This window comes from Pogona vitticeps, chromosome 1, assembly GCF_051106095.1.
Source record: "Pogona vitticeps strain Pit_001003342236 chromosome 1, PviZW2.1, whole genome shotgun sequence".
NCBI classification, from domain to species: domain Eukaryota; kingdom Metazoa; phylum Chordata; class Lepidosauria; order Squamata; family Agamidae; genus Pogona; species Pogona vitticeps.
Genome location: NC_135783.1, coordinates 255,769,314 through 255,783,094, shown reverse-complemented (window position 1 = coordinate 255,783,094; position 13,781 = coordinate 255,769,314). Strand labels below are relative to the sequence as shown.

The following is a 13,781-nucleotide window of genomic DNA, read 5'->3' as shown; positions in this document are numbered from 1 at the left end:
GGGCTTTCATTTAATTTTTAAATCACAGGGACACGAAATCTTTCTTGTCAAGGACTACATCATGTTACATTTTTAAAAAAATGTTTTAGCTTCAATTCATACCAGATTGTGGCTGCTTATTATCTCCCTCTGTGTAATCTATACACTGGAAACTTATTCTTCATCACGAGTAGCTACAAATTTGCAATGACATTACTGCACTCTTGCAATACTATGACAAAAGAGCTACAGTGGGGTCTTGACTTAAGAACGGCTCGAGTTAAGAACATTTTGACTTAAGAACCACTCTCATAGGAAAATATTGACTTGACTTAAGTACTTAGATTTGAGTTAAGAACTGAAAAAAACCAACATGGGAGGCAGGGAAAGTGCAAAACTTGAACTTTCAGTTAACTGTTGGCCAGTGAAAAGGGTGCCTGTCTGCTTCCTCACTCCTCCCAGCGTTTAGAGAGTGGATTGGGAGACAGTCTTCGGACTGCCTGGACTGTATTTTCCCTGCCTTCCCTGAACCTTTCTTGACCTAAGAAAAAAAGAAACAAAATATCCCCCTCTAGTGGTCGAAGGCGGAATAGCAGCTTCCCATTAGTTTCTATGGACGGAAAAGAGCAGATATGGATCAAATGGTTTTCAATGCATTCCTATGGGAAATGCAGATTTGACCTGAGAACTTTTTGACTTGAGAACCGCCTTCCAATACGGATTAATTTCTCAAGTCAAGACCCCACTGTAGCTAGCTTTGCAGCTCTTAGTCAGGCCAACTTCTCTGTGACGACCATCAACACAGGGGATTGGCTTTACATGTCGCTACAGTGAATCCACAAGGAGATATCCTGAAGTGTTGAGTCTTTGTATCTCCACCCTAATTTCCTCTCATCTTATTCAGCATACTTTGCTTCTTCCTTTCCTTCCTTAGACTAAGTAGACACCAGGTGAAGAAGCTCTGACAGTGTTCTGGCTGGCCAAATTTAGAGGTCAGAAAACCAGGCCAAAGCCGGTCTGCATTACTAGGTCTGAGACATATGGCAAGTATTTTCTTAGGCTTCAGCTTTAAAGGCTGCTCTTTCTTCCTCATTTATACTTTACATTTTCTTGTATGCCTGTCATGATAAGGATAGTTTTAAGGGACAGGATGAATTCTAACTAGCCTAGAGATAAATTCCTGAGAGAAACAGAAATACTCTTGAATTAGACATCTTCATTCTAGGTTTAAAAAAGTGATGTCTCCATTGCCAGCAGACTGCTGCTAACTGTGAAGCGTCCCTGCTTTGATTCTAGGTTGTGTGTGATTCATGCACAAGACTAAGTTATATGAAGTTGAAATCAAAGCAAGGGCTGGGTTAATTAGTGGCAATCTGCTGCTGTCTGTGACATCATTCCTGCTGCACACGTGACACAATGCAACAGGGTTTGGGTGAATTAAGAAAAAATATTTTGGATCTATTTTCACAATGTTCTATTTTCTTTCTCACTGACAAATGTCTCTGGTAGTTTTTGTTTTTGTCTGCTTGGATGTAGCAAAATCTGCTTTCTTCTAGTTATCTTCACTGAAGAGGCTTGTGGAAGTTTAGAGAGGCTCTGTGGCAACTGCTGTTAGAAGATCCCAAGACGCCAGTAAAAAAAAATCTAGGTAAACTTTCATCTCACTGATGAGAGGAGCTCAGAGATAATATCAAAATATTTTGATCATGGGTGTGATATAAACCCGAAACAAAGAAGCTACTTCTGTCAGTGCTCAATCACACTAACTTCACTACAAAAAGTAGTTTAAATGGCACTTGAGCTAAATTAGGTCAATAAAAATCTGTCGAGAGCAATCTTGTTATGTCTGTTTTAAGCAACATCTACAGAGTGGGAAAATTCTGGAATCACAGCAACCTGCTGATGACACTTCCTGTGAAAAAGGGACAGGTGGCTCTTGGAGCAGGGCAGGAGAGGGCCAGGTATGGTGCGGAAAAGATGCATTTAGGGAATGGGAGCCAGTGAAACAAATGGCGGGCGGGAGGGAGGGATGTGCAGAGGATTCTCACTGTTTAATCTTAGGAAGAATGTGAGGGGGTTATGTTGAGAGTTGCTTCCAATTCATGTCCTTGCCTGAAGCCAAGCACGGAGCTGTGGAAGCTACTTACCTGATAACTGCTGCACTGAAGGCTGGTCATGTGTGCTTAACAATTGTGCCTGAATGGTTTCTACTACCCTTTTAAAGCGACGGCTTGGACCTGTGAAAAGACACAACAGATTGTGAGATGGAGGAGAACCAGAGACTGCTGTGAGCTTAGTGTCTAGGAAGGAAGCAAGGAAAGGAGGAAGGGGCACCTTTCTTCAATTTTCCCACTCAGCATTGTGTCACCTTCAGATTTGTACTCCTCAATTTTAAAACATCTCCAATTCCCTGTAGTTCATCATATCTTTTGTTTGTAGACTTCCTTCCGTCCCCAAGTCCACATCCACATTTTTTCTCATTAGAATGCTACACAAGCCTGCACACTGCATTGTCACCTCCTTTCATCTCCTTCTCTCATTCCTATTTCTAGTCATCCTCGCATCCTGCTCCCTAGGCTTGGAATAACATCTACCACTCTACTCAGAAGATTGACTCTATTTTTCTCCTCTCCTTACTGTTTCTTCTGTTACTGCTGTCCTTTTTCTTCATCCTCATCTTATCAATGCCCCCCCACTTTGCCCATCTGCCAAAAGTGGCAAGATTTGCTAAAAGGGGATATTTTGTATCCTAGATTCTAAGATAATATTAACATGATAAAAGATAAATACCAGCAGCACTAGATCAGCTACTTGTGGCTCTGCAGATGTTCTTGAATGCAACCCCCAATATTTTTCACCATTGTATTCTCGAAGGCTTTCATGGCCAGGATCCGATGGTTGCTGTGGGTTTTCCAGGCTGTTTGGCTGCGTTCTTAAGGTTTTTCTCTGTCTGTGCTCTGATGCAGTTTGTTGAATATATATATATATATATATATATATATATATATATATATATATATATATATATATATATATATATATATATATATATATATATATATATATATATATATATATATATACAGCCTGCAAAAGGTCAACGAACTCTATCTAGCCACAAGGACCAGCAATCACTGCACACAAAAGACCAGCTAATGACACCCATAAATCACAGTGACAGATCATCTCTCCCCCTCATCACAATAATACACCCACAACAAAAACACGCTGATCACCCTAATCACCCAGTCTCCTGGAAAGGACAAAAGCTGTTCCCACTGCTGTAAATACTCAACTATCCAACAAACTGCAACAGAGCAAAGAGTTCTGACTCCTGTCCTCTGAAGATGCTGGCCACAGAGACTGGCAAAACATTAGGAAGAAAACCCTTAAGAACATGGCCAAACAGCCCGGAAAACCCACAACAACCATTTCTCACCATTGACCATGCTAGCTAAGGCTGATGAGAGTTACAATCCAACGACATTTGGAGGTCAACATGTTTCCCACAACTACCCTATATGATAAATATTACAGTTTAACATGGCTATATTTCCTTTCAAACTAGAACTTCCAGTTTCCTTTCCAAACCTGGAAACCTCCTTGAGCATACAAGCTTTGCTCCTATGACACCTGTTCCACGCTATGCCAACTTCGCTCAAGCTGAATCTTCCTTCCTTGCTTCCTTCCTTTTGCTCCCATCTAAATAAAAATATATATTCATAGCTTTTGCCTTCTTTTAAGGCAGGTCTGTCTGCATAACTTGTTGACCTATAAAGCTAAATACTCACTACTAGTCATCAATGCCAAGAGTGGATGTGCATGTGTGCGTGCATGTGCGCGCATGAGAGATTTAGAAGGATGTGGATTGATTTAAAGAAAAAGATAAGATTGTAAGGCCAGACACATCCATCTTTACAGGAGTAGAATTCAGATACAACTACCTTAACAAAAGCTAAAAATTTATTTGTCTTCCTAATATGAAGGACCACAATATTGTACCCTGCCCTCTGTATTTTGAGCACTGCCATTCATGGAATGTGGACTGCTAGTTGCCTGAAAACCTTCTATTTTACTTCTATAACTTTTCAATCTGCAAAATGGCCTGGCACCCTGAGTGGAGTGTCACTGCTCAGTTGGTCCTTGTGGGATTACTGTTGGCTGTGGTCCTGGTGTCCTCCATCGTTACTTCCTTCTTCCCTACTGTGTTTCCCCAAAAATAAGACAGGGTCTTATATTAATTTTTGCTCAAAAAATGCATTAGGGCTTATTTTTTTGGGGGGGGGAGATTAATTTTACAGTCATATCATCTTCTGGTTGCTGCACAATGGTGGAGGGCAGGGTTTCACTTTAGGGCTTATTTTTGGGGGTAGGGTTTATATTATGAGCACCGTGAAAAATCATACTAGCGCTTATTTTCAGGTTAGGTCTTATTTTCGGGAAACAGGGTACCTGCTTCTCCATCTCTATCTTGGATCCTTTTCTTTTTTGCCTTGATTTTTTGGGGTATTCTCCTCCATTTCTTTTTATTATTTTTGCTGCTGCTAGGCAGCTTGCCTGTTCCAATGTGCAACTATTTTCATCCCATGCCTCCCTCAAATTCTTTGGTGATCCCCTCCCTTTTCCCCACCCTTTTCTGGACTCAGAGAAAAGAAGGTATCAAGTAGAGAGAAATTCCCCATATTTTAGTAAAAAGGGGGCTTTGATTGGGTTCCCCCCTTTTCTCCTCCTTTATTTGCTTGCTTGCTCTTCTTGGTTTTGGGGAGAAGGGGATGCATGGTTTCTTTGTTTTTGTTCTTACTTTGCTATTTCTTTTTCTCCTTGTGTGTTGGAGAGTGTTTTCCTCATCTGATGATTTTTTAAAAAATTCTTTTGTTGTTGATTTACTCTGTATTTATTCTCTTGAATGTGTATATTTTGGAAGGGTTTTCCAGGATTGTTTTGTTTACTTCTGTGGTAATGTGTAGGCCAGGACTGTGGACTATGCCGGTGTGCCACTGGGTTGTGTGGATGTTGTTGGCCGGGTACAGCTTAGGGCATTTCTTGTGCTGGGTGTTACATTGTTGGTTGTTGCTTTGGTGAGTGGGTGTCTCTGTGTGCCAGGCAGCCAATGCCTGCCTTACTCTGTTGCCTTTTTTTCTATTGTGCTGCCCAAGTCTAGAAGGTCTGTTGTACTTGGTGAATGGCATTGAACTCATATTATTCTTTTGAGTGTGATAATATTGTATGACAATGTTCCCTCTAAGCCACATTGTCATACAGTATTATCACTCACAGTGTGTGAGTATACAACGATGCATTAGGCATGCACAACCAACCCAGTGTTTCCACTCATTTGCTTCTCATTGCAGCTGGAACTCTATATGCTGGGGATGGAGCCGCCACACAGCATTCCGAAAATTAGAGGGTATGTTGATGTATGAACCTGTGTGCGTAAGTCTGATGATGATTTTTCTTTTTCATGTACTATTGCCAATTTTTGGAGTAGATTGTTTCTCTGTTGCCTCGCCTTTGCTTTTTGGAGTAGTTTTAAAGGACTCTTTTTTTGTTTTGCTTTTGGAGTACCAGAAAACATGAATGGGGAAGTGTGAATGGGAAATCTGAAAGAGGATTTTCTTTTTTATGTAAAGTGAAATTACAGGGATGCAAGAAAAAGAAAAAAAAGAAAAAAATCAAAATAAGCAATTCTACACACACCCAAAAAACCAAATTGGAAACAAAAACAAAAAAGAGGCACCCTCCCAAAATGAAAGAAATACAAAAATGTTTGCTGTGCAGAATGCTAAAATTTATCATCGGTGTTAATCATTGTGATTGCCATTTTCTGTCTCACAATTCATTTGATCTCACTCCCATAACCATAACCAGCTTACATACAAACCAATGACTTGAATACTGTTCTCCATACATGTGAAACAGACTATTTTCACAGACGTTCGCACTATACTAAACTTGTTAGTTTTAAAGGTGCCACCAGATTGCCTATTTTGTGGCAGGAAACTAAGACTACTTTCTTGGAAACTTCTATTTTTGCAATCGTAGGCAAGAAACGAAAAAGAGTAAACTGAGCCTTTATTAGAAACTGATTAATTGAATCTTTATTGGATTATTCATACCAAGAGGCCAGTAATAGTTATGTTTAGCTTGGCACAACTCATGGCATGCAGGACTGTTCTAAAAAGAATGGAGAAAGTACCACTGGGTCAAGTCAGGGGGTTGCTTCAAGCAGCAGATTCATGAAAAGACAATAAGTTATTACTTCAATGCCACTGGCTGGAATCCTATTGGCATTTGTATATGGTTTCTATAACATGACATAGCTAATTGACAAGATGCTGAGGCATGCCTCAGTTACACAACTGGGTGTTTCATCAGGTATGCAAGTCAGACATTGCCTGGAATGTTGTCCGTTAGCCATGGCAAATTAAGCAAACCTTACATGAACACCAATAGCAAACTGGCCATTCTATTTTTACCACTAGGGACGAGGAGAGGTATTTGTAGGATTTCCAGTCTTACATGCCAAAAGAACTTGCCTGGCTTTGACTACTATGCACCTTGGTCTGAGATGGGGACACATTTATGTTCCTCACCATCAGTAAAACAGCCTAAATTTTCCCTGTCCAGATTACTAGGCAGCATTTACACAGAACAAAGCTGGTTGATGGACAAGTCTTACGCATATGTTGTTTGAACATTTCTGTACATAGGGCAGTCCTGCTATCTACAGACTAAGACGTTTACGCTTCCCTTCCTGAACATGGACAGAAAACTGGTGGTAGTTACCTGATAAAAGTGTGAAAGTGACTGAGTAGATCCCATTTTCTTTCTGTGCTTCCCCACCTTCTGTATATGTGATGTCCACTTGGAACTTCACTGGCTTCTGAAAGACAGCTGGGCCTCCTGTGGACTTGTACTCTGCACGGAAGCTTGTCTGTGAGATGACACTATGACTGAGACTAGGAATCTACATCAAAGAAAACAAGAAAAAGAGAAATAAAAATTGGAACCACTATAGACCCAGCGGAAGTATACCTATTTAAAAGCAAATTCCTTGCTAGGAGGACCAGTTTCTCCTTCCAAAAAAAGATTTTCACTTAAATTTGCAGAATCTGGTAATGGTACTTCAGCTGAATCTCATTTATCTAGGCAGGAACTAGATGATTGCAGATAACACACAGTGAGCTTTTTACTGTGTGTTATCTGCAAACTGGAGTGAAACCATGTGAACCACACATCTGTTTCTAAGTGTGTATTTCATGTGACTTGATAGTAGTGGTCAAGTAGTATGTTGACAGCAGTGGTGGCAGCAGGGGAGTTCAATAATGACAACACTGCTGCCACACCACACACCCAACTGCTGCTGTCCCATTCCCTCCAGACAAGGCCAGCTGACCACAGAGGAAGCACTACTGTGATTTCAAATAGTGTGCACTTTTAAGTGGCTGTGGGGCTTTTGTCATGTGAAGTGATGAAAGTTGCTTTGTATTCCTCCATTTTTCCCCAAGTGTGTAGCTGTGACCCTAGTCTCCTTTCTTTAGTCTAAGAGTTAATACTGATGAGTCCATGTCCCCACCCACATCACGTTGCCATTTTACAGTCCTTTCGCTCTTAGCATTCAAAAGTGCTAATAAGAATATTGTGCAAATACTAAAATGCATTTTGAACTTGTTTTGATTGATGATCAAGAAAGGACAATATTTATTTATTTATCAGTTTATTTGTTTGTTTGTTTGTTTGTTTATTTGATTTATATCCCGCCCATCTGGTATATTTATATCACTCTGAGTGGAACATTTTAAAATTAATAGTTCCTATGACGGAGATGGCATTGAAAGTATTTTCTATATGCCAGTTCCACCAGGCATGAAACAATCCATAATAGGTCCCTATTATTCCTGCCATATTACGCTGATGAGGACCTAAGGCTGAGAGACAGTAGCTCATGCTGTGAACTTCTCTGCCCCAGAGGTTTTTGAAAACTAATCCAGGTTCCAGTTCTATACAGACATACCTGAAGGAAGTTCCATTGAATGCAACAAAAATTGCTTCTGAAGAACTTGACATGGAAATGGAACTGATTTCTGTTTTACATTTACTTCTATGTTAATTTCTCAATTCTTGTTATGCTAAAAACTAATCCTTAAGGTTAATTAGTTCACTAATAAGACTCAAAATAGGAATCACTTTTGGCATCCAGAAATGAAAATGAAATAAACTACAAGTGGTGAGTGGCTCTAGGTGTGGATTAGAAACGGGCACCAACTGCTGGTTCAGTGGTTTGTGTTGGCTCAGTGCTTCAAAGCCCCGCTTCATCTGGAAGGCACTCACTTGAAGGCAGTGGCTTGGCTTCCCTGCCTTGACTCCTCTGGGCACTGCCTCTGAGTGGGTGCCTGCTGGAGGAGGTGGGGCTTCGAAGTGCTGAACACCTGTTTGGTCAACAAACAAACTGGCACGAACTCCTGAAACAGTGGCTTGTGCCCATCTCTACTGTGGATGTGTGTGTAAGATACAATGGTTATAACATTCCGTGTCATTTTTCTTGGATTATGACTATAGCTGGATTTAGCAACTATTTTTTCAGAGAACCTGGGAAATACACAAAAGAAGATTTCTTTTTTAACTTTATTTCTTACAGATGTTCCACAGTCAGTTCTCTGTCTGATAGATTTGGGTAAGGAATGAATATATAAATTCAAAAAGAAAATTTGCTTCAAAAATGATCCAAGTTTAAGAACAAAGACACAAAGGTTACTTTCACAGTAACCATCTAATGTGGAACAGATGGTAGATTGGATCCTAGTTAGCCTTCCACAGATAAAAGGGCTCCTTCCTTCAACAGATGGATTTGATCCCAAGGGAAGGGTGCCCTACCCCTAGAAGAGGAGAAGGGACAACTTTTCTAGCTCCCCCTCTCCCTACAGTCCTTCCTTGTGTTCCAATGGCTATCCAGCTGGAACAGATGTCTGGATTGGCAGAGGAAAAGTGATACAGGCATAAGTTGCTTCAACACTGTCCACCTGTCTGATCTTCTGCCACATCAAAAATTGTCTGTGGAATGAAGGAGCTCTTCTGGTTGCAGAACTATCGTAGCACCATTGAGAGTGTCCTAACTTATGGCATTCTGGTATGGTTTGGGAGTAGCTCTGTAGTGGACAAAAATGCTCTACAGAGAACCATTAAAACTGCCTGTAATATCATCGAGCTCCAGCTATCAACCCTGGATGACATCTTCACATCCCACTGTCTGAGGAAGTCACACAACATCCTGAGACTCTTCCCATCCTGCTTATAACTTTTTTGAACGCTATCTGGCAAAAGATATAGAACAATTAAGACGCGGACCACACGTTTTCTGAATAATTTTTATCCCAGAGCTATAACTGCACTTAACAATGAGCTTAAAGACCACCAGTAGTGAATAGTTGGACAGTGTTACTTAGCCTGCGGTGTAGATGTTTGTATTCTTAGTGGGGGTTTTTTAGTGGGTTGGGAGTGTTTGGGGATTTTGTGTGTGTGCATGTGGGTCTGGTCTCTGGGTGTCTGTGTGAATTTCATTGTACCTATATACAGTGGTGCCTCGCTTAACAGGCACTCCCGTTTAACAATGAAATCGCTTAGCGACGAATTTTTCGGAGCATTTTTGCGCTTCATTTAGTGATGGTCCCTATGGGCGATTTTCGTTTAGCGATGGTTAGAACCATGCTTCGCATAGCGATTAAATTTTGGGTCCCCTGTTTTGCTTAACGATGGTTTAAACAGCCTCATGTTTGCTGTTTTTTAAATCTTTTTCTGTTATTTATAAAGTAAAAGTTTACTGTTTAAAATGTTTGAAATCATAAAGTGCACTTAATAAACCCTTTGTTAACCAAATTTGACTTTGTTCTGACTCTTTTTAAATTTGTTGTTGAATTCCCCCCCCCATTGAGATGCATTGACTAGGTTTCAATGCATTTCAATTGGGGAATCGTGTTTCGCTTAGCGATGTTTCCTATGGTGATTTTCGCTTAAGGACGGCAATTAGTTCCTATTGGGATGGATTATCCAGTTTTCAATGCATGTCAATGGGAAACCACGTTTCTCTTAGTGATGAAATCGCTTAGCAGCTATTTTTTCGGAATGAATTAACATCGCTAAGCGAGGCACCACTGTACTTACAATGACAATAAATTTATTTGAAACTTTACTTAGGATCCACCCTGACATCTGTGGCAATTCCACTCAAGACAACCTTCTGCTAGCAGAGGGACGTATGGATCCAAGCAGTCACCTGTCTCTCATATTTTACAAAAATTTCAGTTGATAGCATTGCCTTTACTGTTTGTAAAGAATAGTAAAGAATTGTAAAGAACAGCAAAGAACTTTACTGTTCTTTACAATTATTTCTCACTTTTCTCCTAAGGAGCTCGTTATGCGAAGACATATTCACTGGCCTGATATTGTTTCTGCTTCTAAGCATCTGGCCCTTTAATGAGTTGGTTCCTATCCACTTGTATGGACAGGGCACTTGTGAATCAGTTCTCAATTAGGCTTGTTCTATACCAGGGGAGTATGACTAGTTTCCTCTTTGCAGTCAGAGCAGATGATAACTAATGTTATCATCATCATTATCATTATAATGAAGAAAAGAGTAATGAGCAATTGGTCTGACTACAAAGAAGCACCCAGTAAATTAATCCTCCTCTTGAAGGGAATAGGAACTAAACAGCTAAGGCATGCAGCAGTCTGTGGCTACTCAAGTGAAAGGGAGGAGCAGGTAAATGAAGACAGCAAAAGCTAAGATGCAACAACTGCCTTAAAAAGGGAGGACTGGGGGAAATGACTGAATTAAAGAGTCATTTCCCAGTTTAAACAGAATCATTGCCGAATGGGTCTTATTTCACTTCAGACTTATTTCAGAGCAATTTACTTCAAAGGAAAATACAACACTTTGGGGACTGCTAGGATTGGATAGCAATCCCCAAATTGTTGTATTTTCCTTTGAATCTGGGTGCAAAGAAGGCCCCGCTCCCATGTCCCCACCAAGCATGTGTGTGAAGGTTGTGGGACTGAAAGAAAGGCCTTCCCTGAAGTACATAAAGCACAACTTGATAGGCCGTCATCTTTCAGCCTCAGATTCCAAAAATATCTGGGTTTCTTCCACGGTAGTGCCCTTTGGCAAACATGTGGCGTCGCCTGTCTACAACCAGCTAAAAGTGCACTTGGTTCCATATGCTATGGTATATATATTAGGCCTTCTTTGTCGCTGCACCCAGATTCCGGAACTCACTCCCAGATGAGGCCAAGCTGTCCCCATCTTTGTTATTCTTTCATAAATAGGCAAAGACCTTTCTCTTCAGATAAGCTTGCCCTGAGTGACTGGCTGACAGAGTGGGGTTTTTGAATGGATGGTTGTACTTTACTGTCTTTAATGTGTTTTTGGTGTTGCTTTTGTTTATCATTTTTAGTGTGGCATTCGTTTGATTCACTTTAATATTTGTATACTTACTGTTTTAAGCTTTTAAATATTGACTTTTAATTATTTAAGCCACTTTGGGTCCTTTTTTAAAGGAGAAAAGTAATAATACTTACTGAGAGGAATGCATGAACGATGTCAGCCTTGATAGAACTCAGTGGTTTGTCCTTTATAACCACAAAGATCTGTTCTTCTTTTTCTAGGTTGATAAAATTACCAAACCAGGATTTTTTGGCAAGCCTGATCATTCAGAGGTTGAAGACAGAAAAGAGAAAGGGTGGGGTGGGTTATAAAAGGAAAAGAGAAGATTTAGAGACACATTAGGCAACCAACAGAGACTCATCATACTCAGCAAACTAGGAGTTATAATTCTTTATGTCAAGACCATGGTAACTGCTCAGAAATAGGAATCACACCAGTGATGCATTTGGCTTTACTACTACAACAGCACATATAAACAGAAATAGAAGGCCAGGTGTCACTCTAGAAGAGTAAAGGCTGTGAAACAGCTTTGCAAAGTTTTGCATGGAGATGAATAAAGAAGGAATAGCTAACTTCTTTTGTGCATCTCTATTATATCAATTTGCTCTAATACAGTGCCTGACAGATGTTTGGCATTGCCCCTGCAGTTTGCAAATGATGTGAGATGAACACACCTTGAGGATACTATGTTGTGGAATGGTGACTTAAAAGCATGCACATATAGTCCGTGCACATTCAGCTTGTCTGCAGGCTCTGCACAGAGCCATAGAACTGGTACTCCTAAGAATCCTTGCTTGTGCAGTGTCCACAGAAAGCTCCCCTCATGCTCAGCTCATTATAGCTGTCTAGTCTTATTCTATTGACAGTCACATAATCCATTTTATAGAGGAAAAACCAAGTGTTTCATTTGTTTTAAAGACAAGTTGGCATTAAAAAAAATAGAACTTCTACCTCTGTCAGCCTGCCTGCCTGCCTAGAAAAGCAAGTCAAAGCTGTTGCAATTTGGGGAATCTGTTTCGCTCATTTGCTGAAGTGGGCAGAGACAAAACACAACTCTCTAAAATATTAATAAGCAGTGACAACTGTCCACAAACCAAAGATTAGCATAGGGAACAGTAAAGAGAAAGGCTCATTTGAGTGTGTTGCTAAGAAGCCTGGAATAGAGCATGGGAGGAACATTATGTACTGATTTGCTTGTGACATTCTCAAACATACCAGAGTGACTTGGTAGGCCCCAAGACAATCAAGGCATCCAGCTCTGCACACAGAACGCCTTTGCTGATGAGGTAGTTATTCATATAACCCACACAATCCCTTCTGGTATATATTAACCCGAGGGCAATTTCATGCATGTTTTCCAAATAATTACAATAAAAAATGGATGAAGTGCTTTCCCCACTGCAGCAACACGGACTACATATCTGATTCCTATTGTTGCTGCTTATGCATAAGGTACAAGAAATTCATGCCCCTGTTCAGACACATTTTCATAAGTGAAGATATTGTTCCTCTCCTATCAATTTTCTCTCCAAGGAGGGTTTTTATAAAAAGAAATATAGACTTTTCTATCTGTAGTGAATGGAAAATTTACTCTTTAAACACATTTATACATTATTTCATGAAAGTCATGTCATGTCACAAGCTTGGTGGGAGCCATAAGCGTAGAAAGTAACCCCATGTGGCATCTTGAACTTATAAACCTATTGTTCTGAGTAGTGTGTTTTATCAATGTGCTAACATGCTGATCTGGTCAAAGAAAGAGCCTTAACACCCAGCACACAATAGTCTTTGCCTGCCCCTGCCCCTCAAAGATAGTCTTATCAGAAAAGCCATCACTACACTTTGCCAAAAGTAACTGTATAGGATTGCAACAAGTCAACATCCACTATGAAGCACACTTACTGGCTGTAAGAATCTTTTGATTAAACACAGAGCAAAAGGACTTCCACATAAGTGTCCCTAACTATATCAGCAAGCTCTCAATAGCAGGCCCTTTCTAGTACCGGGTGTAGAATGGGAAGCCTCCTGAACTAGTGGGATTGGGGAGGGTTGCTAATCTATTGCACTTCTCCTCCAAGTTTAGGTGATAGAAGCTTAGTGATTAAGCTTAGTGGCAAATAAGAGTGCTTTCAACAAAATACTGTAGTATGTAATTTTCCTTCTAAAATTCTGGCAGTTAACTAAGCCAAAGCACTGGACCAGGCAGTTAAACTTTATGTGTTTTTAGAGTTGTTTTTATCTACTAGATTTAACCTTATATTTGTTTAATTATTCTTCACATTGAAATAATTGATTTTTTAAGCCTTAGGTCCTCTTGAAGTGAAAGGTGGTATATAACAATTTTAAGTAAGTAAGCAAATAACTA

The 13,781-nt window shown here is 40.1% G+C and overlaps 1 protein-coding gene across 24 annotated transcripts in view; it reads right to left on the bottom strand.

Moving 5' to 3' along the window:
- BRSK2 (BR serine/threonine kinase 2) overlaps positions 1 to 13,781 on the bottom strand; it is a 536,847-nt gene that overhangs the window by 24,969 nt on the left and 498,097 nt on the right. For 23 of the 24 annotated variants that reach the window (XM_020788805.3, XM_020788806.3, XM_020788808.3 and 20 more), the window contains 3 exons: positions 11,551 to 11,674; positions 6,766 to 6,946; positions 2,127 to 2,216 (listed from right to left, as the gene is read on the bottom strand). In XM_020788805.3, the coding sequence (XP_020644464.3) occupies positions 2,127 to 2,216; positions 6,766 to 6,946; positions 11,551 to 11,674 (395 nt within the window). Of the gene's footprint in view, positions 1 to 2,051; positions 2,217 to 6,765; positions 6,947 to 11,550; positions 11,675 to 13,781 lie in introns of those variants that run through there. The other variant, XM_078383686.1, reaches the window with a different exon arrangement.